This window comes from Astatotilapia calliptera, chromosome 10, assembly GCF_900246225.1.
Source record: "Astatotilapia calliptera chromosome 10, fAstCal1.2, whole genome shotgun sequence".
Lineage (NCBI taxonomy): Eukaryota > Metazoa > Chordata > Actinopteri > Cichliformes > Cichlidae > Astatotilapia > Astatotilapia calliptera.
In genome coordinates, this window is record NC_039311.1 from 4,010,914 (window position 1) to 4,036,608 (window position 25,695).

At 40.5% G+C, this 25,695-nt stretch overlaps 1 protein-coding gene across 2 annotated transcripts in view; it reads right to left on the reverse strand.

Moving 5' to 3' along the window:
* opcml (opioid binding protein/cell adhesion molecule-like) overlaps positions 1-25,695 on the reverse strand; it is a 441,158-nt gene that overhangs the window by 873 nt on the left and 414,590 nt on the right. For both annotated transcript variants that reach the window (XM_026181472.1, XM_026181471.1), the window contains 3 exons: positions 9,146-9,283; positions 8,868-8,988; positions 186-337 (listed from right to left, as the gene is read on the reverse strand). In XM_026181472.1, the coding sequence (XP_026037257.1) occupies positions 186-337; positions 8,868-8,988; positions 9,146-9,283 (411 nt within the window). The remainder of the gene's footprint in view (positions 1-185; positions 338-8,867; positions 8,989-9,145; positions 9,284-25,695) is intronic.

A 25,695-nucleotide genomic window follows, 5' to 3' on the forward strand; every position in this document is an offset into this window, starting at 1 on the left:
GAAACTGGCAATCGGTGGAAATAAAAGGTAATTCAATGAATAACATACAGTGGGTGACTTTCAGAATGGCTTTTTTATGTGTAGCTGCTAATATGGAAAAAGTGGTCGCTGACAAAAACAAAACTTTTTTCTTTTTTCTTTAATTCACTGAAGTGAACAACATAACAGAAACATATTTTTCTTACCATAGAGTATTATACTGGCATTAGTGATTCCCATGGTGTTCATAGCAACACAAGTGTAGTTCCCATAGTCTTCTTCTGAGACATTGAAAAAGATAAGCATAGACTGTTTCCCTTGATTCTCTATCTTTACCCCGTTTAGTCCATTGAGGAGCCTATAAGAAAGAGAAAAGCAGTTTTGAAATCTCTGAGAGAATGTGTTTATTTGTAACTTTTGCAAATGCACTCATAAAATATGCTTGATTAAAACTTAGGGAAATGTTTTTTAGATACAAAGCAAAACGCTCTGAATGTTCCTGTTCTCATGCTCTCCTGAATACCTGCAGCTACTGCAGTAACTGTGGATGTGCCACGGTCCGTGTTTTGAGTTTGTACTATTGTTTAATCTTTGATTTCATCATATTTTTACTGCTAGTCTCTTGATTTTGGTTTTCAGTATTTCTAGCACCCTAGTTCATTAGTATATCATGATTACTAGCCACATTAGGTTTTGTTTATGTGCCTCCCCTGTGTTCCGTGTTATGTCTAGGCTGTATCCCAATTCAGGGTCTGCAGCCTTAAAGGCCGCATTTTAAGGCCGATTACGTCACAGCGACGCGACGAAGGCTGTCTCAATTCGAAGGCTGCTCGAAATGCGGCCCTCAAATCAGTCCTTCATTTCCCTGAATTTTAAGGATGTGGCGGTGTAGACTTCGTGGCCCAACATATCCCAGAATGCATAGCGGTGGGTGTGGATAATTTTGCCGAAAAAAAAAACGGCGGATGAGGGGCGACTGAAGAGTAAACTTTGAGTACTGAATATTATGTCACTTATTTATGTGCAAATGTTTAATAACGAAGAACATTAAAACATTACTGTTGGCCACATGTCGGCAAAGTTATGTGACATTAGTGACGTTTGTACTAACTTGGTTTTAAAGCCTTTACTTTAAAATATACGCCGTTCAATAGCTGACCTTAATCTTACAGAGAATGATCAAAGCTCATGTAGAAACACACAAACAAATGAACAAAAGATTTTCTCCTTCATTTCTGTCAAACAAAGCTGTATGAAACGTTTCCAGCTGTTAGTATCATGGTTGCTAGGCAACCTGGGCAGCGTGACGGAGGCTAGACCGTCTCATTTCACAAGCCTCGCACTTCCGGCCTGAGCAGTCTTTGAGTACGTGACCCTTGAGGACCGTTAAGGCTGCGTACTTTAAGGCTGTATATATGTATATATATATATATATACATATATACATGTATATATATATGTACATATATATATATACATATATACATACACACATATATATATACACACGCACATATAAAAGTGGGGGAAGGCAAGGAACCATCATGGAAGGACAGGCCCCTGCACGGTATGTACCACCGGCAGATAGAGGAGGTGGCTGATATCCAGAAATCCTACCAGTGGCTGGACAACGCTGGACTGAAAGACAGCACAGAGGCACTAATCATGGCAGCACAAGAACAAGCTCTGAGTACAAGATCCATAGAGGCTGGGGTCTATCACACCAGGCAAGACCCCAGGTGCAGGCTGTGTAAAGATGCCCCTGAGACAATCCAGCACATAACAGCAGGGTGCAAGATGCTAGCAGGCAAGGCATACATGGAACGCCATAACCAAGTGGCCGGCATAGTATACAGAAACATCTGTGCCGAGTATAACCTGGAAGTCCCGGGGTCAAAATGGGAGATGCCCCCAAGGGTGATGGAGAATGACCGAGCTAAGATCCTGTGGGACTTCCAGATACAGACGGACAAAATGGCGGTGGCTAACCATAGTGGTGGTAGACAAACATGAGAAGACGGCCGTAGTGATCGATGTAGCGGTTCCGAATGACAGCAACATCAGGAAGAAGGAACACGAGAAGCTCGAGAAATACCAAGGGCTCAGAGAAGAGCTCGAGAAGATGTGGAGGGTGAAGGTGACGGTGGTCCCAGTGGTAATCGGAGCACTAGGTGCGGTGACTCCCAAGCTAGGCGAGTGGCTCCAGCAGATCCCGGGAACAACAGCGGAGATCTCTGTCCAGAAGAGCGCAGTCCTAGGAACAGCTAAGATATTGCGCAGGAGCCCCAAGCTCCCAGGCCTCCGGTAGAGGACCCGAGCTTGAAGGATTGACCGCCCACAGGGGTAAGTGGGGAAATTTTTTTTAAAATATATATATAAGCATTCAGACAGATTTAGTAATACCAACATATTAAAAGAACAATATTTGTCTCTTATATATAATACATCTATATATACACTGTCAAAGACACTTTGATTTTTTAAGGTGATAGGAAATATAAATAACTGAAACTTGAATCTTGAATGAAGCTCAGTATTTGACACAGAGTTCAAGTTCACTGCTGTAATAACTAATAATGATTATTATAAAAATAACTTTAATATTGGCCATATTCAATGTTCCCTCTAAGCTGCTCGCGTGCACAATTGCGCACTGCTGGCACGGTCTCTGCGCACAGAAAATCTGTGTTGCGCAGAAAAAAATCTAACCTAAATTGAAATCAAAACTTTAACAATTCTGTTTTGCAGTGTTAGTAAGTGATTGGCTGCTCCCGAATGGGATTAGAACGATGCCACCTTATCCCACAGTCCAGCCAGTGATGCGATTCACATTCGTATATACGCAGCTAATCAACGTCGTTGACAGGCTATGACAGCGTCCTTATGTGCCGACACCGGTGTTTTAGCTAGCAAAGCGGCGTGGCTGATGTGGAGTGAAGCCACATTAATGGCAACATGTACAACCATTGGAGATGTGAGCAGGACAGACGGAACAATTGATGGAAAAAGTGTGGACTTTATACCAGTTTTTAAATTGTGTTGATAGGCCACGTAAAATCTGAGTTATGATAAAAATATATGCAATGTTTGGTTTTCTTCCTGAATACTATCATTGTTTATATTTACTGCGGGAAGAAACGGTAAAAACTGCGTTTTATAAGGAAAATGCTCAAAAGCGCTCTCTGCCTGTCAGCAAAAACAAAACCAAAAACACTCCCACCTTTCCTATTGGTCGAAAAATGTACCATGTCGACCAATCACAAAATGATGGCATTTAGTTGTTAGCCCTTTAAAGCCGGTCAGAGTGGGCACTCTCTGTTTGCATAATTATTTTTAAATCCCTGTAGAACCGGAGCTGCGTAAGCTAGCGCAGTAATTTTTTCTTTACTTACATAAGATGTAAGTTGTACACTTAAACACAATTTGCCGATCCGATCAGTTATTTGTAACACTTCCCACATTGAAACAGAGGTCAGCGCTAACGATCACATGTCCGCCATTTCCTGGAAGTGATGTCATTTTCGCAGAAAATGTAATTTTTTACTTGTAGGCCTTAAAAGCCTATACTGGTATTTTTATAAGTCATGTTTGACTTTATGCTTTTCTGAATAGTTTCTGGGAGGCTTACAACTCGAATTGCACTGCTGGAAATAGTTTATTTTGATGCACATGCTGTTTTCTTTGCAAATTTGCATCATATGATTGTTTTTCATTTTTCCTACAGTATATAAAAATTGCCGTATCTCAAAAATAAAACTATAAAGACACTCAAAATTAATTTCCTGTTGTTGTAAACTTTTTTTTTTGCAACTTTTTTGTATTTAAAGTTTTGAGGGGTAAGCCTCTTAAATTTCTCCGAGTAGAAATATATGTAAAAAAAACAAAAACGATTTTCAATTTTTTTGTAGTTTATTGCACATTTTTGCAATTAATGTAGTTACTATGGACTTAATGCATACATATTATTAAAATATGGGCTATAACAGTTGTATTGATGTATAGCAACTTGAAATGCTCCCAAAAATGGCACTACAGCATGTAAAAATATAAAGTAAGCTCTGGTGGACTTGGTTCTACGGTAGGTCTTAAAGGGTTAAGAAACGGGGGGAAGTTTTAGGAGTGACAGCTGTGTTTTGAGATGTGAGAGATTTGAGACGTTTAGCGCAAATCTTTTGTAGTTAGTGTGTAGTGTAGTCAATAGTTTTGTTGTGTGTGTCAGAACAATGAGGCGATGGCTGAATGTTACAGGTGTTACAGGAGTGATACATTTCCTGCTGTCAGGCCTGCAGGTATTAGGCTGGTGTTCTCCTTTATCTCATAGTGGACAGAAATTATTTTTTGAAGTGGCACAAATAATTTGTGTGGCATCAGATTTGATGCAGAACAGCTGATTGTTCTGTAAATAGTTTGAAATGTTTATTTTAAAAAACGCCTTGGCTGCATTTTTAGTTAAACGGCTCCAAAAAATGTTGTTGTTTGCATAATTCAGTTAATTATATAGTTAGTTCTTCAAAAAAGTAACCATATAATTAATTGCTCAACATAGGTCATTATATACTGTATTTTGCAGACAGAGAGTTACAGGACTCTCTCCCAGACCACAGACTGGGAGAGAGTGACCGAGCCCCAGGCCGAGAGGCCGAGGGCACCCCACCCCCGAAGTGGCCCGAGCGAGCCCCAGGCTCCAGGCCCCGACAAGCAGCCACCAGGAGTGAGCCGGTGTGTACCTGGATGCCCATCCCCGGACACAAAGAGCCACCAATGAACTGATGTATGAGGGCGTCTGCCACCGGCAGGGGGAGTGGTAGGGGGAGATAGGCCTCCATACCTTGGAGGGCCTGAGATGTCCCTAGAGAGGTGGCATCTGATACCCGACCTGACATATAGACACAGACAAACAGGCACACACAGATACAAACATCCATTCCCACCCTCATGCTCTCATATGCAATTACTCAACACTCAACCAACGTGGAGACAGACATAAAGAGACACTGTACACGCAATCACACTCCCCAAGCGTACTCTAAGCCCCAGGTCTAGGTACCCTTGCCCCTGGAGGGGGAAACTGCACCCAGACCCAGGTAGTGTTACCCTTTTCCCTGGGGTGGAGAGAAGCTGACTGCCCTAAACAACTAAATGCCATGTTGCCATATCATTCTTTGATTGGTCGACATGGTACATTTTTCGACCAATAGGAAAGGGTGGGGTTTTTTTTGGTGTTGTTTTTGCTCACAGGCGGAGAGTGCTTTTGAGCATTTTCCTGATAAAACACAGTTTTTACCGTTTCTTCCCGCAGTAAATATAAACAACGATAGTATTCAGGAAGAAAATTGCATTGCATATATTTTTATCATAACTCAGATTTTACGTGGCCTATCAACACAATTTAAAAACTGGTATAAAGTCCACACTTTTTCTGTCAATTGTTCCGTCTGTCCTGCTCACATCTCCAATAATTGTACATGTTGTCATTAACGTGGCTTCACTCCACATCAGCCACGCCGCTTTGCTAGCTAAAACACTGGTGTCGGCACATACGGACGCTGTCATAGCCTGTCATTGACATTGATTAGCTGCGTATATACGAATGTGAATCGCATTATTGACTGGACTATGGGATAAGGTGGCATCGTTCTAATCCCATACGGGAGCAGCCAGTCACTTACTGACTAACACTGCAAAACAGAATTGTTAAAGTTTTCATTTTAAATTCAATTCAGGTTTGATGGTTTTTTATGTGCGCAACACAGATTTTCTGTGCGCAGAGACCGTGCCAGCAGTGCGCAATTGCGCACGCGCGCAGCTTAGAGGGAACATTGCTGGTCAGTACCGAAAAGAAGCACAACATTCATATTGTTACAGTTCCGTGGTCTCAGCCTCAAATATTCAAATCAAACAAACGTCATGTAAAAACAAACAAACAAATGAACTCTCTATTTCTTTTCTTCATTTCTGTGAAACAATGCTGTATGAAATGTTTGCAGCGGGTATCATGACAGAGGATAGACCTTTCGATTTCACAAGCCTCATATTTCCGGCCTTCTCGGCCTTCAAGGACGCAGCCCAAGTAGACAGTGAAGGCTGCGTCCTCCAGGGCTGCAGACCCTGAATTGGGATACAGCCATAGTGTGTGCTCACCTTTGCTCGTTCTCGTCCGTCTGCGTATCATTCTGTGTGTCATCCCACATGTTCTAACAACGTTTCATGGTTTCAGGTTTATTTAGTTAGTTTTCCTGGTTTAGGTCTTTCTTATTTTCTTTCTTTGCCATGTCTGCTTCTGTTTGTATTATCACCGTTTGAAAATAAAGCTCACTCACAGTAATGCCAGTGCCTGCACTTGGGTCCATCTCTTATAACTTCACACATCTGCCGCTGCAGCCGTGACAGGATGTATTTGTTTAAAAGCCCGCCTTCCATTTCCCACATTTCATTTCCTGTTTCTTTTCTACAGTTTCGCTGTTTTTTTACATTTATTTTATCACTCCTCTCTATCACTACAGGGAGTGCAGAATTATTAGGCAAATGAGTATTTTGTCCACATCACCCTCTTCATGCATGTTGTCTTACTCCAAGCTGTATAGGCTCGAAAGCCTACTACCAATTAAGCATATTAGGTGATGTGCATCTCTGTAATGAGAAGGGGTGTGGTCTAATGACATCAACACCCTATATCAGGTGTGCATAATTATTAGGCAACTTCCTTTCCCTTTGGCAAAATGGGTCAAAAGAAGGACTTGACAGGCTCAGAAAAGTCAAAAATAGTGAGATATCTTGCAGAGGGATGCAGCAGTCTCAAAATTGCAAAGCTTCTGAAGCGTGATCATCGAACAATCAAGCGTTTCATTCAAAATAGTCAACAGGGTCGCAAGAAGCGTGTGGAAAAACCAAGGCGCAAAATAATTGCCCATGAACTGAGAAAAGTCAAGCGTGCAGCTGCCAAGATGCCACTTGCCACCAGTTTGGCCATATTTCATAGCTGCAACATCACTGGAGTGCCCAAAAGCACAAGGTGTGCAATACTCAGAGACATGGCCAAGGTAAGAAAGGCTGAAAGACGACCACCACTGAACAAGACACACAAGCTGAAACGTCAAGACTGGGCCAAGAAATATCTCAAGACTGATTTTTCTAAGGTTTTATGGACTGATGAAATGAGAGTGAGTCTTGATGGGCCAGATGGATGGGCCCGTGGCTGGATTGGTAAAGGGCAGAGAGCTCCAGTCCGACTCAGACGCCAGCAAGGTGGAGGTGGAGTACTGGTTTGGGCTGGTATCATCAAAGATGAGCTTGTGGGGCCTTTTCGGGTTGAGGATGGAGTCAAGCTCAACTCCCAGTCCTACTGCCAGTTTCTGGAAGACACCTTCTTCAAGCAGTGGTACAGGAAGAAGTCTGCATCCTTCAAGAAAAACATGATTTTCATGCAGGACAATGCTCCATCACACGCATCCAAGTACTCCACAGCGTGGCTGGCAAGAAAGGGTATAAAAGAAGAAAAACTAATGACATGGCCTCCTTGTTCACCTGATCTGAACCCCATTGAGAACCTGTGGTCCATCATCAAATGTGAGATTTACAAGGAGGGAAAACAGTACACCTCTCTGAACAGTGTCTGGGAGGCTGTGGTTGCTGCTGCACACAATGTTGATGGTGAACAGATCAAAACACTGACAGAATCCATGGATGGCAGGCTTTTGAGTGTCCTTGCAAAGAAAGGTGGCTATATTGGTCGCTGATTTGTTTTTGTTTTGTTTTTGAATGTCAGAAATGTATATTTGTGAATGTGGAGATGTTATATTGGTTTCACTGGTAAAAATAAATAATTGAACTGGGTATATATTTGTTTTTTGTTAAGTTGCCTAATAATTATGCACAGTAATAGTCACCTGCACACACAGATATCCCCCTAAAATAGCTAAAACTAAACACAAACTAAAAATTACTTCCAAAAACATTCAGCTTTGATATTAATGAGTTTTTTGGGTTCATTGAGAACATGGTTGTTGTTCAATAATACAATTATTCCTCAAAAATACAACTTGCCTAATAATTCTGCACTCCCTGTACTTATTTCATCTTATAGGGACAGGAAATGCTGCTGTCACTTTCAGGGACCATTTAACAGTCACCATAGCCATTGTTTGTATTTACTCTTCTCATAAATGTATTTCCAGTTTCAAGTCATCAGTTGGAAAAAGCTACTTTATATTAGATTATTATCTAAACATTTGAGCCCAGCACCCTACTGACATAAACTAATTATAGAGAAACAAATAAATGGTAAATGGCTTGCATTTGTATAGCGTTTTACTTAGTCCCTAAGGACCCCAAAGTGCTTTACACTACATTCAGTCATCCACCCATTCACACACTGGTGATGACAAGCTACATTGTAGCCACAACTGCCCTGGGGCGCACTGACAGAGGCGAGGCTGCCGGACACTGGTGCCACCAGGGCCTCTGACCACTAGTATTTAGTATCTTGCCCAAGGATATTTGGCATGCAGCTAGGAGGCAGCCTAGGATTGAACCACTGACCTTCTGATTAGTGCCTGACTTGCTCTGCCACCTGAGCTACAGCCACCCCAAATAATTTTCCTTTGGTATCCATGACTTTTTGCAAATTATCTAACTAACTGTTTTTTCTAATAGTGTGATTAAATTTTGATGTAGTCCACTGATAGAAGAATGCAGGGCACAAGTTATCTTATCTCAAAAACATGATTTTAAACAGTGATATGAGTGAACATCATTACTTTCAGCAAAGATCATGTCGAATGAATTAAGACCACAGCGTACAGCAGAACACGTGTGTTTGTAAGCCTGTAATACTGAGGTCAAACAATTCAGAGCATGTCGAAATCATAGAGCTCAGGGAAGAAACATGCCTGCGGTCTTCTTTGTACCACTCAAAATCTGCCCTTGGGACAGCAGAGGCTTCACATTGCAGAATTCCTTTTTGTCCAACTGAAGTGCCTGTACTCCTCGCTTTAGAAATGAAGGGAGGATCTGGAAAACAAAAAAATACCAGTCATATGTTTTCATATGACTGTTTCTTCAAATTGAAATTGTGCCCTCAACTGTCCTCACTCAGTGTTAGTTTAACTCTGCACCCTCCCACCCTTTGATGTCCTATATAGCCTGAGTGTGATAGCCTGGCCCTTACAGTTGACGGTGACTTGCACTGTCCTGACATCCGGGCTTGAGATGTCATTAGATGCAATGCATTCATAAGATCCCGACTGTTCTTTGGTGATGGCTGTGAGCATCAGGTGCTCCCCCTCTGTCACAAATTTATGGGTGCCTGTAGAGAAAGAAACAAAGCAAAAGAAAAAAAACAGTGCATGAGTTAATGTTTCAATTAAATTCGATTAGCTCTATGACATATGATCCTGTACTCATTTCAGAAGAAAAAAACCAGTCTGCCGCTGTGGACCTGACCAAAAAAGTTAAACAGCTTTGGTAGGCAGCAGCCGAGGGCAAGTCGACCCTCTGACCACCACCAGTAGGCAACGGGTGAAGTATCTTGCCCAAGGACACAACGACCAAGACTGTCCAAGCCGGGGCTTGAACCGGCAACCTTCCGATTACAAGGCGAACTCCCAACTCTTGAGCCACGCTCGAGGTTATAGGTATGTATATGTTTTTGTATATGTATATGTTTTTCTCTAAATATGTAAACAAGATGACTGACCCAATGCAACACAGCCAAGATTACCAGCTCAGATAATCAGTTAATAATGCAAATATGACATAGTAATATGGTAATCCAGTTGCAGAAACTAATGTTTGCATCATGTTTTGAAAAGATATTATAGGATAATGGTAAATTTTCAAATGGTCTGTTGCAACTTAACAGATTGAACAAACTTGTGATTATCCTTGTTAAAAAACTTAATTAAAGAAAAAAGAACCCAGAAACAGGAAAGCCCTCTTTTTCTCTCAAACATCTCCAGATGGCAGACAGCTCAGGGCATGCACTCAATACACAAAGAAAATACACTAATTGCACTGAAACAAGCCCACTTGAGGAACACCATAAATTACCCCTGACACCAACAATGTTAAAAGCATGTTTTCATGGCAGAGAGAGAGACTTTAAGCCACTGCTGTGTGGGTGGGAAAATGGATAGGAGCACTAATCCCAATCAGTAGAAATGTCAATCTAGCAATATCACAACATTAGCATAATGCCATTATGTTTTTTTAATCCTCAGCTGCAGACACTGCTGCAGCTGGCAGGGGATTCAGTAAAAAGGTTGAGGGCTAGGGATAATCAGCTTCTTGCATGAAACCAGGGAACTGCGAACTCAGGTAATTAACATTTTCATCAACTGTAACTATGTAGATTAGTGACAAAATGCTGTTGAGTTACTAGTTAGAACTATCTGAGATCTCAATGATGGAAAGATGGAAAACAAGTGCCACCCATTGGAGGGTAACTACAAATGTGAACTCAGTTCTTGATTTGTGTAATTAATTATGTAATCTATGTTTTCCATTTTCATGCAAACTATAAATTCAAGGAAATATGACTCTAATTAACATAAATGGTTAAAATTGCTGAAATGCTGATGATTTTCCTGTGATTCTTGCTAAGGAAATTCCAGCACTGTTTGCATAGAATAAAATGTTTGTGCGCTGTAGAGTTCTTTGGGAATTCAAGGAGAATTAAAAAAAAGCTCTGCATAAATACCAGTCCTTATCCCCTTTTGCATCACATATTTCTCTATGCGGGAAAAAGCTTAGGTATTCTATGTGATCACTAAATCTAAGTTAATAATAAGGTGGACAATATATATATTTTTTAAAAATGTTACTAAACTACTTTGGGGATTCAACATTTTTGTTTATACTAAAGTGGTTAAATTTAAATCAGTCTGGCAAGTTGTATCCAAATTTCTAAATGTAAATAATATTTGTGGCCAAATCAGCAAAATAGTATCACCACACTGTGCTTTATTATTGTTAAAAGCCTAAATTTTGCTTAAAGCATCTAATAAAAAAAAACATAGATGCATGTTACTTCTTTTTTGTTGTGTTTTTGTTTTTTTGTGTTAGGTTTTATAGAACGATTCTTATTTCGTGTTTAAGACTTTTCAGAACTGTGTTTGAATGAGTGTCTCTGTGTGTATGTGCATGTTTATTCTTACAGCACTGTAAGCAGCCACATGTCTCCACAGCACATAATTCATACACATTTGAGAAACAATTTAGCCTCTGACACCATCACAATACACTGAGATTAAAAGTAAGTTATTTTTTCATTATTACAGAGCCAAAAAACAATACTATACTGAAAGTGCAAGATAATGACAAGACACGGCTCCAGTTCAAGTGTTAGAATTTGAATGTCAGTTTAAATCACACAGCTGAATGAAAATAAGAGTGTCATAATCATTATGTATTAATCAGATTATATAAATATAAAAACAATCACCATTAACACCAACTCCCACATCACTGGTCACATTTCCAGCACAGCATCAGTGTCAGTGTACCATGACTGGATCACTAATAAGAGTCATTAAAGTACGAGACGGAAGCTGAGTATCTGAAAGCACTCAGTGGAGCACTGTTGTAATATTAGCTATTAGCTTAAGGAGCTCTGCTGTCTAGACACCACTCTGTGCAGTTTTAGTAAAAAGATTACAGTAGACCAGTTAGTTAAGATGGTATGGTACCCAGTGTTGGGGAGTAAAGGAATACATGTACCGCTGTTACGTATTTAAAATAAAATACCCATAACACCCCTAGTTGCATAATGATATGAAGAAATATTTTTAAAAATTATTCAAACAATTATTTAATATGAAGGCAGTAGACAGAGTGTTACAGGTATAGCCCTAAAGAATGTAGCCTCATGGGCAGTGTAGTCCGTGCTTCAGGGAGAATGGACTGCCATATCCTTTTTGGCTGTGGTTAAGGAGCTATTGATTGGAGATTGGTGGTTCGATCTTTGGCTTCCACAGTCTGCATGCCAAATATCCTTGGGCAAGATACTAACCCCAAGTTGCCCTCCGATGTGTGAATGTTGGTTAGTTTGAAACAGTTTGAAACTGTGGCGGGCAGAGCGGCCCAAGCGTTTAAAAGTAGCAGACACACGGAAAGAAGAAACCCATGAAAACATGGCAGAGCCAGGATGAACACCCTTGGCCTCATATACAAAGAATGTTTCGCATAAAAGCAGTACAAAAGAACAGCTATGTCTTCAGTGTCGGTGTCTTCAGTGAGAGCCAAAACAAAGGAACTTTTCAGAGTGAAACAACTCGGCTCGTGTAACCTGAGGAAACGGCAAGTTTTCTCTAAATATCTTTTTAGCTGTGGTTAGCTGGATGTCAGTCTTATGTTACAGCAGCTGTGTCGAGCTCGAGCTGCGAGTCATATTTTCGGCGCTACATTGTAGTGAGATAAGTTTGTGGGTGTTTTGTGCAGCTTCAGCTGTCCTTTTAACTGTTCGCTAGTTAGCTAGCGTGAGCTATAAGCTAACAGCTAGCCTGGTTAATGATGCTAGAGTTCAACGCGCATGCAAACAGGTCGTCTCTACTGCTTTAACTGTTAAAAAAGAAGGCAATGCTGCGGCTGACAGGATTTATTGTGTGAAAAAGCAGCTTGTTTAGTTTAAACAGTCTGCATTAAGCTGGGCAAACACTACGATTTTTTTCAGCTGCGTTTTCAGCTCCTGCTCAAACTGTACAATTGAATCGCAGGGGTTAGAAGTTCATAGGTCACGATGCAGGGTCTCGGCCTGATGCTCTGATGCGACCTGAGTGCTCAAACTGTGCGTCCATAACATGAAGCTTATCATACAAAATCTGTCTCTCGCTCTCCCTCTCTCTGTCTTACAGACACACACACACCACCACCATCAACTTTGCTAAATTACTAATGGAAAACATTGACCAGGCAGCTGCAATTGTTCATCCAACTCTTTTTATGGTTGTTGTAGTCGTCACAATTTTGTGAGACCACATTGAAAAGCCTCTTATATGGAAGCGTAGTACGGAAGCGTAGAGCTGCCACCCAGGCAAAAGAAAAATAGAAAAGTATATTGTTAGAACAATATACTTTTCATGTTAGTACAATATACCTTTCACGTTTGAACAATATAATATCACGTTATTACAATATACATAATTATCACGTTCGTACAATATAACTCTTATATAGGCTACATCACAGCTCCAGTCACGGCTTCCATCACTGTCTTTCTCGTCTTTTCCCAGAATAACAGCCAAACAGGAGGATCCATTGTCTAGCACTGCTTAGCCTTCACGCATTCTTATTTTAATCTTAATCTGGAATTCATTGCAAACTGTTTGTGCGGGATATGAATGACATGATTTAGTTTTTCTACAAGAGTTAGTAAAAAACATCACCAGTGTGATCAAATCTTCTTGCCAAACATCTGCAGCTTGGCAGTGTATACATGGTAAATGGACTGATTCTTATATAGCGCTTCTCTACTCTCTCGGAGTACTCAAAGCGCTGTATACAACATGCCACATTCACCCAATCACACCCATTCTTACAAGCACTTTATCTATACTTAGTGCTATCTAACTACATTCACACACATTCATACTCCGATGGATGCATCGGAGAGCAACTTGGGGTTAGTATCTTGCCCAAGGATACCTGACATGCAGACTGGAGGAGCCAAGGATCAAACCACTAACCTTCCGATCAGTAGGTGACCTGCTTTACCTCCTGAGCTACAGCCACCCTGAAACATATATATATGTGCTGTATATATATATATCTATATATATACAGCACATGAAAGGTACCTCTCCAGTTCCCCTGCTTCTGGCTTTCCTGACCCCATGGATCCATCATTTTAGTCGGTTAGGCTGCTGTTTGTGCTGGTCTCATTCAGCTCGGAGTCTAGGTGATGTCTGATGAAGTTGAGACCTGAAAACCATACATCTTTCCACAGACATTTCAAACAGTTACTCGCTACTTGAGTAGTCTTTTCACCAAGTACTTCTTTACTCTTACTTGAGTAACATTTTTGAAGACTACTTTTCACTTTTACTTGAGTAATAATATTTTAAAGTAATGCTACTCTTACTTGAGTACAATTTTTGGATACTCGACCCACCTCTGCTCGCTAACAAAGTTGACCCAGACAACAAAGTAAAGCTAGTTTTCGGCTACGAGCCCAACACGGAACCCGACGTATTAGCCAGAGGTCCCTTTACGGTTTTTCCGCCTTTGCAGTTCGGAGCCACGACCTGTTTCATATATGCGTGGAATAGTTTTCTATACAAGATCGCTGCAAAAAGTGCCTTACCTAATTTCCACCCTACTGTTACTCTTTTTATATTAAGATTTAAAAATCTAGTTCGTACTGGTATGGCAAGTATCGGGGTGATCGTGGCTCAAGAGTTGGGAGTTTGCCTTGTAATCGGAAGGTTGCCGGTTCGAGCCCCGGCTTGGACAGTCTCGGTCGTTGTGTCCTTGGGCAAGACACTTCACCCATCTTTATAGATGACACAATTTTGTACGGCCAAAACACATTTTGTCAGTGTTTTAGTTGGGGTACAACAGCACACATCTTGAAAGAGAAGGAAGAAGAAAAAACGCGTCTCCCAATAGGACGCAAACATTTCATTCTTTTTCACAACACACAGCGAACAGCTTTATCTTATGTTTGATAAAGTAGCCTCATAAAATGGGAACTGACCTAAAAAATTCTGAAAGAAATCAATAACTGAATTCCTGGTAAAGTAACTGACTTTCTTCTTAAACGAATACTGCACAGTTTGAAATATTATGTGTTATAGTACAGAGTACAGAGTATTCAGTAAGAAGCGTAACCTGCCACAGCTTTTAATACACTGTTCATAAAAACTTAAGGAACACTTTTAAAAGAGAGGGTTTTTTTTATTGTTTTGTTTTTTTACAAATTCTGGATTTGGCTAGGGTCAGTCTCACTTGCTGGTAGCATGAGGTAATGTCTACAGAAGTTGCACACATAGTCCGATATAGTACCATTGCCAGAACGTTTGCTATGCCTTCCAGAACACTCTCAAGAACATGGAGAAGATTGCAGGAGACAGGCAATAAACTATGAGAGCTGGTCTCGGATCTTTTGTGCAAGGAGGAACAGGATGTGGTACTGTTCTTTCAAACAAGCCATCTGCTGACTTGAGATGAAATGCATCTGTGGATAGATTCAAAAACAGACTCAAAACCTTTCTTTTCACAAAGGCCTACATGTTTTGTTTTGCTTTATGTCTTCATTTTCTGTGTTAAGCACACTGATTTTCATGTATTGAAAGATGCTATATAAATAAAATTGTCATTCTCTTTGGCCTTCTCAAAATGACCTCCAGCAGGCCACTGGTATGTGTGTCTTTGACCAAACACACAGAAAAAGAGTTCATGAGGGTGGCCTGAGGGCCCAGCATCCTCTAGTGAGCTCTGTGCTCACTGTTTGACATTGTGAAGCCACATTTTACCTGAATGGTGCACAGTGCTTTTCAAAGATGACAGCAGATTTTGATGTGATAGACGTAAAAGGGTCTGGAGAAGCCATGGAGAATTTTATAAATGATGTGACATCATTCAGCGTGACTGGTTTGGTGGTGGGTCAGTGTTTGTCTAAGTAAGTGATGGTCTAAGTAAGAATATCCATGAGGGATGCAGAGACCTCTATAGGCTACACAATCACTCCCTGACTGCTGTTAGGGTTCCAGATGAATTCCTTGGACCCATTGCATTAATTCGTTTTTAATTTTTTAATTTTTATTAATCATAATTCACTCACTGGGCCCACGTCCTCATTTGAGGTTTGACAGCGGTTTAGTAGATAAAGGTGAATGGCTTGGACATGAATTGAGCTGCAGTTTAGGGAAGGCTTCGAAGGGGACTGGCAGTGGCTCATAGGCCTGGCAGATCCCCATGTACTAAATAGAAGAGAAGTAGTTAAAGAATTGAAAAGGGGAGGGAGGTTGTAGCACATAAATGAGAACAAACAGCAGAACTGGGTGAACCTATATACATGATAACCGGAAAGAGCGTGTTTGAAGGCGTGGTCCCGATCCTGAAATTAGATACTTTATCTCCAATAAACGTAATTTAATGTGTAAAAATCACACAGCAGCATCTAAACTGTCCTTTTCACATCCATAATAGCTGACGTATTTCAGAATACACAGTTTGTGTATGTGTCTGCTGTGGTAGATTGGTTTGGTGATTCTTTAGAGACCAGGGTTGTTGGACAGGAAGTTACTTGCCTGAAAAAAGTATGAATACCTGGTGTCTGTGTTGATAGCAGGCAATTCAAAAGTTTAATGGTTTCTAATGGAGTCAAACTATCACAGAGTCAGGTGGTCAAAGCTGAATTCTATACTCAGCAGAGAGTACTTGAAAGGTTCTATGGTCCATTTGACAGCTAGACTCTCGAGCTGCCCCACTGAGAATGGTGTCTCCCTCAGGACCACTTTCCTGCTGATACCAGTCAATAGCCTTTCTCTTTCCTCTCACCTCGCCATCACATTCCACCAGTACCTCTGCCTGAGGCATTAGTCTAAGTGTTAAAGGGTGCACTAAAGTTTTGTTGTATCTGCCATTGTTTTTATCTGTTTTGATGGCCACCTTCACTTTTCTCTCATTGTTTCCCCTGCTCACTGCTAAAATATGTAGCAGGTGCTGGTACATCCTGTGACACAGTTAGGTTTTAACGGAGATGACATAGTAAAGGCAAATCCTTTTGCAACACCTTTGTCCTCTACCTTCACTGGAAACAGATTATCCACTGGTTACGTAATTAGCTTTTTTTTTTCAATAGAAATGCAGCAGCTGCAATATGTCTGACACCAAATGAAGAGATAAATAGGCTTTTGGGATGCCTGGTGCTCAGGTGGTAAAGCAAGTCACCTACTAACTGAAAGATTGGTGGTTTGATCCCAGTCTGCATGCCGAATATCCTTGGGCATGATACTAACCCCATGTTCCTCTCTGATGCATCTACTGAACTATGAATGTGTGTCAGTGTTGGACAGGAGGCACATAGAAACAGCATAGAAAAAAATACTTGTGTTAATGGATGAATGAAGCAAGTTGTTTAAAGTGCTTTAAAAGCAAATTAAGTTGAAGTGTGTGTGTGTGTGTGTGTGTGTGTGTGTGTGTGTGTGTGTGTGTGTGTGTGTGTGTAAAAGCTATTTGTGCAGAAGAACTGGGCATGATCTGTTCAAATGGTGGTTTGTTACCCTCCAATCCATGCTGTACTGTTATGTCCATGGAATAATGGATTGCTTCACATGCCCCTTGAGTCTCTAACAATTATCACACTCCTGAAGAGTTGCTGTGGTGGCACTAGTCTCATGTATAGTGGATGGAGTGTATTACTGCTGCAGTTTTCTGTTGTTTAATTTTTTTTTTTTAAGTCTTGTGGGAATGAACTCTAAGTTAAACTTAAGTGAATCTACTTTTTCATATTGCTCATTGTGCTGTTTTGGGGACTTAAAACCTGGAGGTTTGAGGAAAATTAGAAAACTGGAAAATTTGTTAAGATTAGCCATTGCTGTGATTATTGCAAATGTTGCATTTTGCAGATGATGTGACTGTCATTTGCATTTCCACTTCAGACACTGAATGGAGTTGTTCAAGCCCAAAACAGAAGGCTTTCAATAAAAAGGAATAAAACAACTAAAAAAAATCCATCCATTCCATTGTGCTTATCCTTCAGGGTCATGGGGGGCTGGAGCCTATCCCAGCTACCATAGGGCAAGAGGAAGGGTAGACCCTGGACAGGTCACCAGTCCACTGGGCTAACATATATAAAAACAAAAAACAGATGAAGTAATTAAATTACAAGAAAAATAGAAAAAACAAGTCTTTGAAATGTAGCAGTAGTGATAAATAGTGATAGTGATAATAGTGTTGCTGTTTTCACTATGCCTATTTCACATTTGCATTGCCTAACTGTAACAAAGACATAGGAGGGAAAGGCAAAGGAAAAGGCTTATAGTGAGTAGTACATGAGGCTGGACAGTAAGGAAGGACAAAAGGACTATTATTAATTAGGTAGGCAGGACTGACTAGGAGCTGGGGAGGAGTTGCAGTAAAAAAAGGTAGTTGGTCTTGATGACATAGCTATGGAGTTATAGAGATTTAACCATTCCCACTAGAGACCCATGTCCAAAGTGCTTGCTGATAGCGGGTGATATGATTGTTGGGTTTTTCTCTGTATGTATTATTGTAGGGTCTACCTTACAATATACAGCGCCTTGAGGTGACTGTTGCTGTGATTTGGTGCAACATAAATAAAACAAAATTGAATTAAACTGAATTGAAGTAAAAACAACTTGGTTAGTCATTAAAAAATCCAGGGTTAGGTAAAAAAAAAAATCTCATGGTTTGTGTTGCCACTTCTTTTAACCTTGTCTGTAGAAAATATGTGCAAACCAAAGAAAATATAGTTCCTACTGAAATACTTTACATTCATAATTCAGAATCAGAAATACTTTATTAATCCCGAAGGAAATTATGCTAATTGTCATGAAAAAACTTGAAAATCTTCATGCATTAACATTTTTTTGCAAAGACATGTTTGAGAAAAATCTTGTTATTCTGAAAGTGGAACAGTTTATTCCTATGCACAGATGTGTACTATTATTGCACATTACATATTGTAATACATTTGTGATAATTGTCCTGTCATGCATACCTTGCACCCACAGATTCTACTGGTATAGAAGTAACCAAGTAGAAATTACAGTCTAAAACACTGCACTGAGGAAAATCACCATCACACACCAACGTCATGTATTCTGCCTTGTTCTTTATCACGTGCTCCTCACTCTCAGTGCAGATCACAATGTCGTCTCAGAACGATATTCCATGAAGACTCCTGCCAGATTTCATCTGGCAGCCTGGCTTGCATGCAAGAAGGGGCTCAGAGTTGATCCCTGATGTAATCCCAATCTGACATGTACCCATCTGTCACTCTTATTGCACACCTCACCATTGTCTCACGTGTCACTGTTGCAATACAACAATACAACACTAGCCTCAGATACATTGCAGTCTATATACTCTATATACAATACCTCATGATGACAAAGTGAAAACAGTCATCATATATATATATATATATATATATATATATATATATATATATATGATAACCACCACACCACCACGCTACTATATACATATTGTTTATTGGGCAGTACATAATGTTGATTAGAATCTGCATCATTATACCATTTCTGGCATTCCTAAGCCTAACTTCCCACACAGAACAGTTAGCCTGTCATGCACCTGAGCTCTGGACTGTTTTTTGTCATTTTAACTTTAAATTAATTTTTATGGAACTTACTTCACTACCTAAACGAAGATATCTTCTTCTTTTTTTTCCTTTTCTTTTTTTTTTTTAGATCTGCCTTGAGAGTTCTGTATTTGATTCCTGCCACACACACATTTAGGCCTAAAACACACATTTATCCAAATATTCAAATCAATTTTAATTCTAATAAAAACAGTCATATTTGATTTGCACCTTAATGGTTGACCATATTATGATGAAAAAGTATAAAAACCTAAACCATAAAAAGGTGTCGGAAGAACGATTCGCAAAGACACATTTTATTTTTATTACAGCGCTTCCTACAACTGAGACTAAGCAATCAAACATTATAAAAGACTATCTGAAACATAGCTTTTTGTGAATATAACTCTAAAATGTTAACATTTGAAGCTTTGTTTATGTCACGATCTGGTTGTAGGGACTCAAGCGCAGAGCGGTTAGATGTCTCCAAAATACAGTTTATTTACAGTTCCAGTGCACAATATATATACAGTGAAGGGAATCCAAAACTCCAGGGAATCACAGGGTAGCTCTCTCACACTCGCTCACGTCTTCTTGCCCACACTCACACACGTTCACACGGCAGGGAGGTCGCAGGTCTGGGGGGGGGAGGAGGAGGTCTGAAGCAGAAGAGAAGGGAAGTCACAAACTAATCACAAATCACAAAGCACAAGTTCACAAGAGCTGTGAGAACACTAACGTCAGTAGTACAATCATCCAGCCATGAGAGGATCTGTGTTCCAGCCTCAAATAGTGCTCCCGGTGATGACAGGTGATTGTCGTCAGGTGTGTGGGCCAAGGGCGGGAGCCCACAGTGAGCTCCGCCCAGGCACAGAGGGAGAGAACCGAAACAGCAAATGTAACCTTGTGGGGCCGGCCGGGCAGGCCATGACAGTTTATATAGACAGGATTAGGACTCCTACACCTATTATATATTCACTGAAATGAACAGCTAGTCTTTTTTATGGAAAAAATGTTTTTATTTATTGCAGAGTGGCTATATATAGTCATGCATATATGCATGACAATGGATGTGTCAGGGGCCTTGTAGTTAAAAACTAAACTTGTATCTCCAGCACAATAATAATACATCTTAAATTTAGGAGCATCCTCTCTGAAAAAGAGAGCTAAAAAGCTAAAAAACAAAACAAAATCTATGTTGCTATATTATTTTACCAATGCTATAACTAAGGTAACAGAGTATATACCTCCCATAGCGTGAACAACTGGAATAGTGTAAATAAGACACCTTTTTAAAAAAGAAAGAAAGAAAGTCCTTTTGCTGCTCCCCTGCAGCTGTTCTGCTGAGCCAATTATCCCGCCCTTCAAAGAATAAGAAGCAGTGGTCGATTTAGGAGTTGTGTTGGCTGGCTGATGCTAAGCAGGCAATGCTGATGGATATTCCTCCCTTGAGCACTCCAGACAGTCACCCATACAAAAATATACGTAGACTTCTTCATTTAAAAAAGGAGAAGTTTGCTATGTTCCATACATGGATTTAAATCCCCTCAATTTTGTATTTTATTAGGAAATAGAAATTTCTTATGTTGGTTTTTCAAGGTATAGCCAATAAATATTAGACCCTTCTGTTTTGGGCAAGCACTCACCCTGAGAGTTTTCATCCCAATATGCCAACACTGAGCCCTGCCACCTGTGGGGGTTGGTGTGCTGCTTTGACACAATATGCAGTAATACCAGAAAGAAGTGGAGGAAAACACTCCAGAATGATTACACAGTCCATCTGGCTTGGGTATCAGCATCAATTGTAATACACAGTTTCTTTTCAGGCTTACAAGGAGAAATTTTACCAGCACCTCACTTATTTCGCAGGGGAAACATGGTCTCATTATAACAGCCTGTTGAGTTTCATAGTGCTGATTTTCTGCTTTTTCACAAAGCCTACTGAGGAGGCAGGAGTTCAGCCCCTAGGTGTCCTCTCTGTAAGATGTCCTCTCAGCTGTATGGTAAGGATTTACTCAGAATCTGTCACTGGAGATGGCCCTTTAAGTACAGTACTCTGATACACTCATAGTGGATGTCTCATTTGAGAAGAAAGTCCACGAATGGTAACTGGTCCCCAAGGCTTTAGTGTACACATAAATTACCTGAAGCTGTTGGCAGTTTTCTGCCTTTGAGGATGTCCAACACTGGTGGAATAGATGAACCACCAGTAAGGTACTTGGTCCGTGATGTTACACAGAGTAGCTTACATGTGGAGCAGCATGCACCTCCTGTCATTTGTGATGCATGTTTCTGGTGCGCTACACACCAGTAAAGAATCCATTCTCAATCCTAACTCAATCCTAAAATAATTCAAGATCTGTGGAAAATTTTTGGTTATGCATCTGTAGAGCTTTTCACATTGATACTGATTTTGATAGCGCCATAATGGACCAGAGGCAACATTAACTAGTAACTAGAAAGCGAAAATTTCTTCAGAAATAGTTTGCCATTCAAACGGCTACAGAGAGCAAAACTCAGCAGAGCAGCCATTCTCCACCATGAACTATGGTAAAACCAAACACCGCTCGCGCCTCACAGATGACAGCTTACAGTTTTGTGTAAAGATGAGGTGACTTCGTACAGCCCCAATTTGTAGACGCTGTGCGCAGAGGTTCATAAGCAGACCCGACAATGTTTGCATGAACACACTTTGAAGCATTACGTTATGGACCACTTTTCACACATAGTTGCTGTACCCACACAGCCGGCTGTAGCTTTTCATCTCACAGCCCGACACATACACAAAAAAAAAAAAAAAAAAAAAAAAAAAAAAAGCAGAGAGAGCACAGACTTTACACCTGAGAGGCGTGCTTGCAGATGCCGCTGAGGTGGGTCCACCTCCCCTGCAGCGGCACTGCAGACCACGCCCTGCCACACACATCAAACACGTAAAATAAATATTTATGCACTTTTCATTCACTTTTTGTTTTTTGTTATTTTTACACAGTGTTCTGAATGATTAACAATGGTCTACAGCCAATCTTGTGTATTATTATACAAACTTTGGTTGTAAGATTCAGATAACTATTTAATAAAAGCTAAATATTTTATATGAGAGTAAGAAAGAAAAGTATATCTTTGTCTCATACTCTCATCAGACAATACATGAACCTCTCAATAAACAAAATATATGCTCGGCTTAAATGACAAACCGCTATTTTACACAGTGGATCACTTATTTTTAAACAAAACCAATGCAGTTCGCCACTGACAGTGCTTACCTTTGCACATCACAGTAAACACTGAACCAAGATGGCGCCCACGCGAACGAGAAATCTGAACTACGGTGTCCTGCAGAGGACAAATGGTCAAAATTGCTAAAATTTACAACATATATGCAGCTCAACAGCGACACCTTGTGACTTATTCCAGTCACTACCTTACATATACATAACGTCTTACCTGACATTCAGTTCACTGGACACTCATACTGAATCACCAGCCCATATAAATGAAAAATAAGTCCAGCAGCCAACCAAGAGTCATCACGAAAGACTAGGGGTGACACGACAGCGTGAGCGGGCCTGGGTGTCAGCCAGCCCAGCCTGGGTGGCAGCCAAGCCGCGCTAGCCAGCTAGCCGGCTAGCTGCCATGCGGCGGTGAAACGTGAGCGTGAGCCGGCCTGGGTGTCAGTCAGCCCGGCCTAGGTGTCAGCCAAGCCGCCCTAGCCAGCTAGCTGCCATGCGGCGCTAGCAGTAACATCGTGAGAGATATGGGACTTCTTGATAAAATATGGGACTTCTTGATAAAACGAGCAGATATTTGAAGTTTACACCCCTACATTCTCGCCTGAAAATAGGGGATGCTGTCATAAAGTTCAACATCAGTAACTTAGCGCGCACAGCTGTATAGAAACTCCGTCGTGCTAGCTAGCACGCAGTACAGTTATTGTAACTGTCAGCACAACGAAAATAAACTACACCTAAACTCGGTTTATATCTGACCCAAATAGAGTGCAGTTAATAACGTCTTACCTGAAATTCAGTTCACCAGCCGCCTGCTTCTCCTGCATTGGGTTTCCCTTATCCACGATTGAGCTCCGCGTTAGCCACCACCGGTCGATCGGTGTTTCTTTCCCCGCATACGAGGGGAAGAGACATATACCGGTGGCTAACGCAGAGCTAGCTAGCCACCGGTATATGAACAACTCAGTTATTTTTTCCACATCGACCAGCATCATCGGCCCATATAAACGAAAAATAAGTCCAGCTAAGACAAAGACTGTTTGCGGAGCGATCGGGGGTGAAAGGAGTTAGAGACGCCTCACTGAAAGCCAAGCCTGGGTGCTTTTGAGCGAAGCGGCGCTAGCTAGCCGAGCTAGCTAGCCGGCCGGCCGAACTAGCTAGCCGGCTAGCAGCAACATCGTGAGAAATCTGTTGCTAATATGGGGTGTTTTGACAAAATGAGCAGATATTTGACGTTTACACACCTACATTCTCACCTGAAAACCGGTCGATCGGCGGCCGCCTCACATGTTTCTTTCCCAACATATGAGGGGAAAGAGACACATACCGGTGGCTAGCTAGCTCCGCGTTAGCCACCACCAAACAACTCAGTTAGTTTTTCCTCATCGACCAGCATCATCGGCCCATATAAACGAAAAATAAGTCCAGCTAAGACAAAGACTGTTTGCGGAGCTATCGGGGATGAAAGGAGTTAGAGACGCCTCACTGAAAGCCAAGCCTGGGTGCTTTTGAGTGAAGCGGCGCTAGCCGGCTAGCTAGCCAACATCGTGAAAAATCTGTTGCCAATATGGGATGTTTTGACAAAACGAGCAGATATTTGACGTTTACACACCTACATTCTCACCTGAAAATATCTTAAAAGTTTACTTTGTGACCTAGAAACACAAATAAGAGGAATATATTAAACCAAGTGGCAGCCGCCATTGTTTGACTGGTAGAGGCGTGCTTTGAATTGTGGGATATGCAGTTTTCCACCAAGCATACACCCTTGCCGTTACCATAACTATTCAATGCTTCGTGCAACCTTAAGAATTCCAATGGTTCCTGAAAGCACCGACGCTGTGCGCGCCGTTCATATTGTTGTCATTATGGTAATCCAAATACGGGGACATACCACTAGAGTGAGCCAACACACCACAAATTAAGTGGGTGAGCAAACACACCACAAAGTAAGTAAAGTTTCACTTTCGTTCGTTCCCATTCATTTGAATGGGCAAAAACTTGCATTAAAATATTCATATTTAAAAAACTATAGAAGTAATAAACACCAAAAGTCATAGCACACCATTCCTGATCCAGCCGCACAAAATGATATAACATATATGAAGCTTGTGTCAAAACTGTGGGATGAGTTACGCGCGGAAATTTCAGGCTGAAAAAGGAAAATAATAATAATAATAATAATAATAATAATAATAATAATAATAATAATAATAATAATAAATCCGAGCAATAGTAATAAGTGTGCCTTTTGGCATAGGCACACTTAATAATAATAAGAATAATAAATCCGAGCAATAGTAATAAGTGTGCCTTTTGGCATAGGCACACTTAATGACTTCATAAATTTCTTTCCAAAAACTTTTAACCATTAGGAAAAAAATTACAGATGTACCAATACATAACATTACAACTACTTTTCCGTACCATTTATATTTATTTCAAGTCTTTTTCACCAACTGATCTTTCTGAGTTATCTTCAGTGATTACCTCCTTGAAACCATCAACATGTCCTTTAGACCCCATTCCTATAAGACTGCTAAAAAAGTCATACCATTAATTAATGTTTCAACCTTAAAACATATGATCAATTACTGATGGGCTTCAGGCTGGTAGTAGTTAAACTGTTTCTTAAAAAGCCATCACATGACCCAGCTGTCTTAAGTAATTATAGGTCATTCCCCAACCGTCCTTGTGTTTATAAAAATCTTTAAAAAAGGAGTTGTAAAACAGCTAACTGATCATCTGCAGAGTCCTCTTTACACACTAGGGCTAGTTATTGAGTTCTACTGGGTTCCATGCTAGGACCAATTCTGTTATTTGCATGCTCACCTCAAGCAGTATCATTAAAAGGCAAAGCCTACATTTTTACTGCTATGTAGATGATGGCGACCCTTATTTATCAATGAAGCTAGATAACATACACTAATTAGTTAAATTAGAAAAATTTCTTATATTTAGACCTGGATGACCTCAAATTTTCTGCTTCTAAATGAACCGTTTGGATAATAAATTGTGCAAACTTATAATTGGAACATATTTGTCTCCTTTCTCATAAAGAAACCCCACACTACTGAAATTTGTTATTATCAGGATATCCTAAACCCACCCTGAAAAATATTCAGTTTATCCAAAATGCAAGAGAAAGAGAGCACATATTTCTCCTCCATTGGCTTTTTTTCATTGCCCTCCTGTTAAATCCAGAGT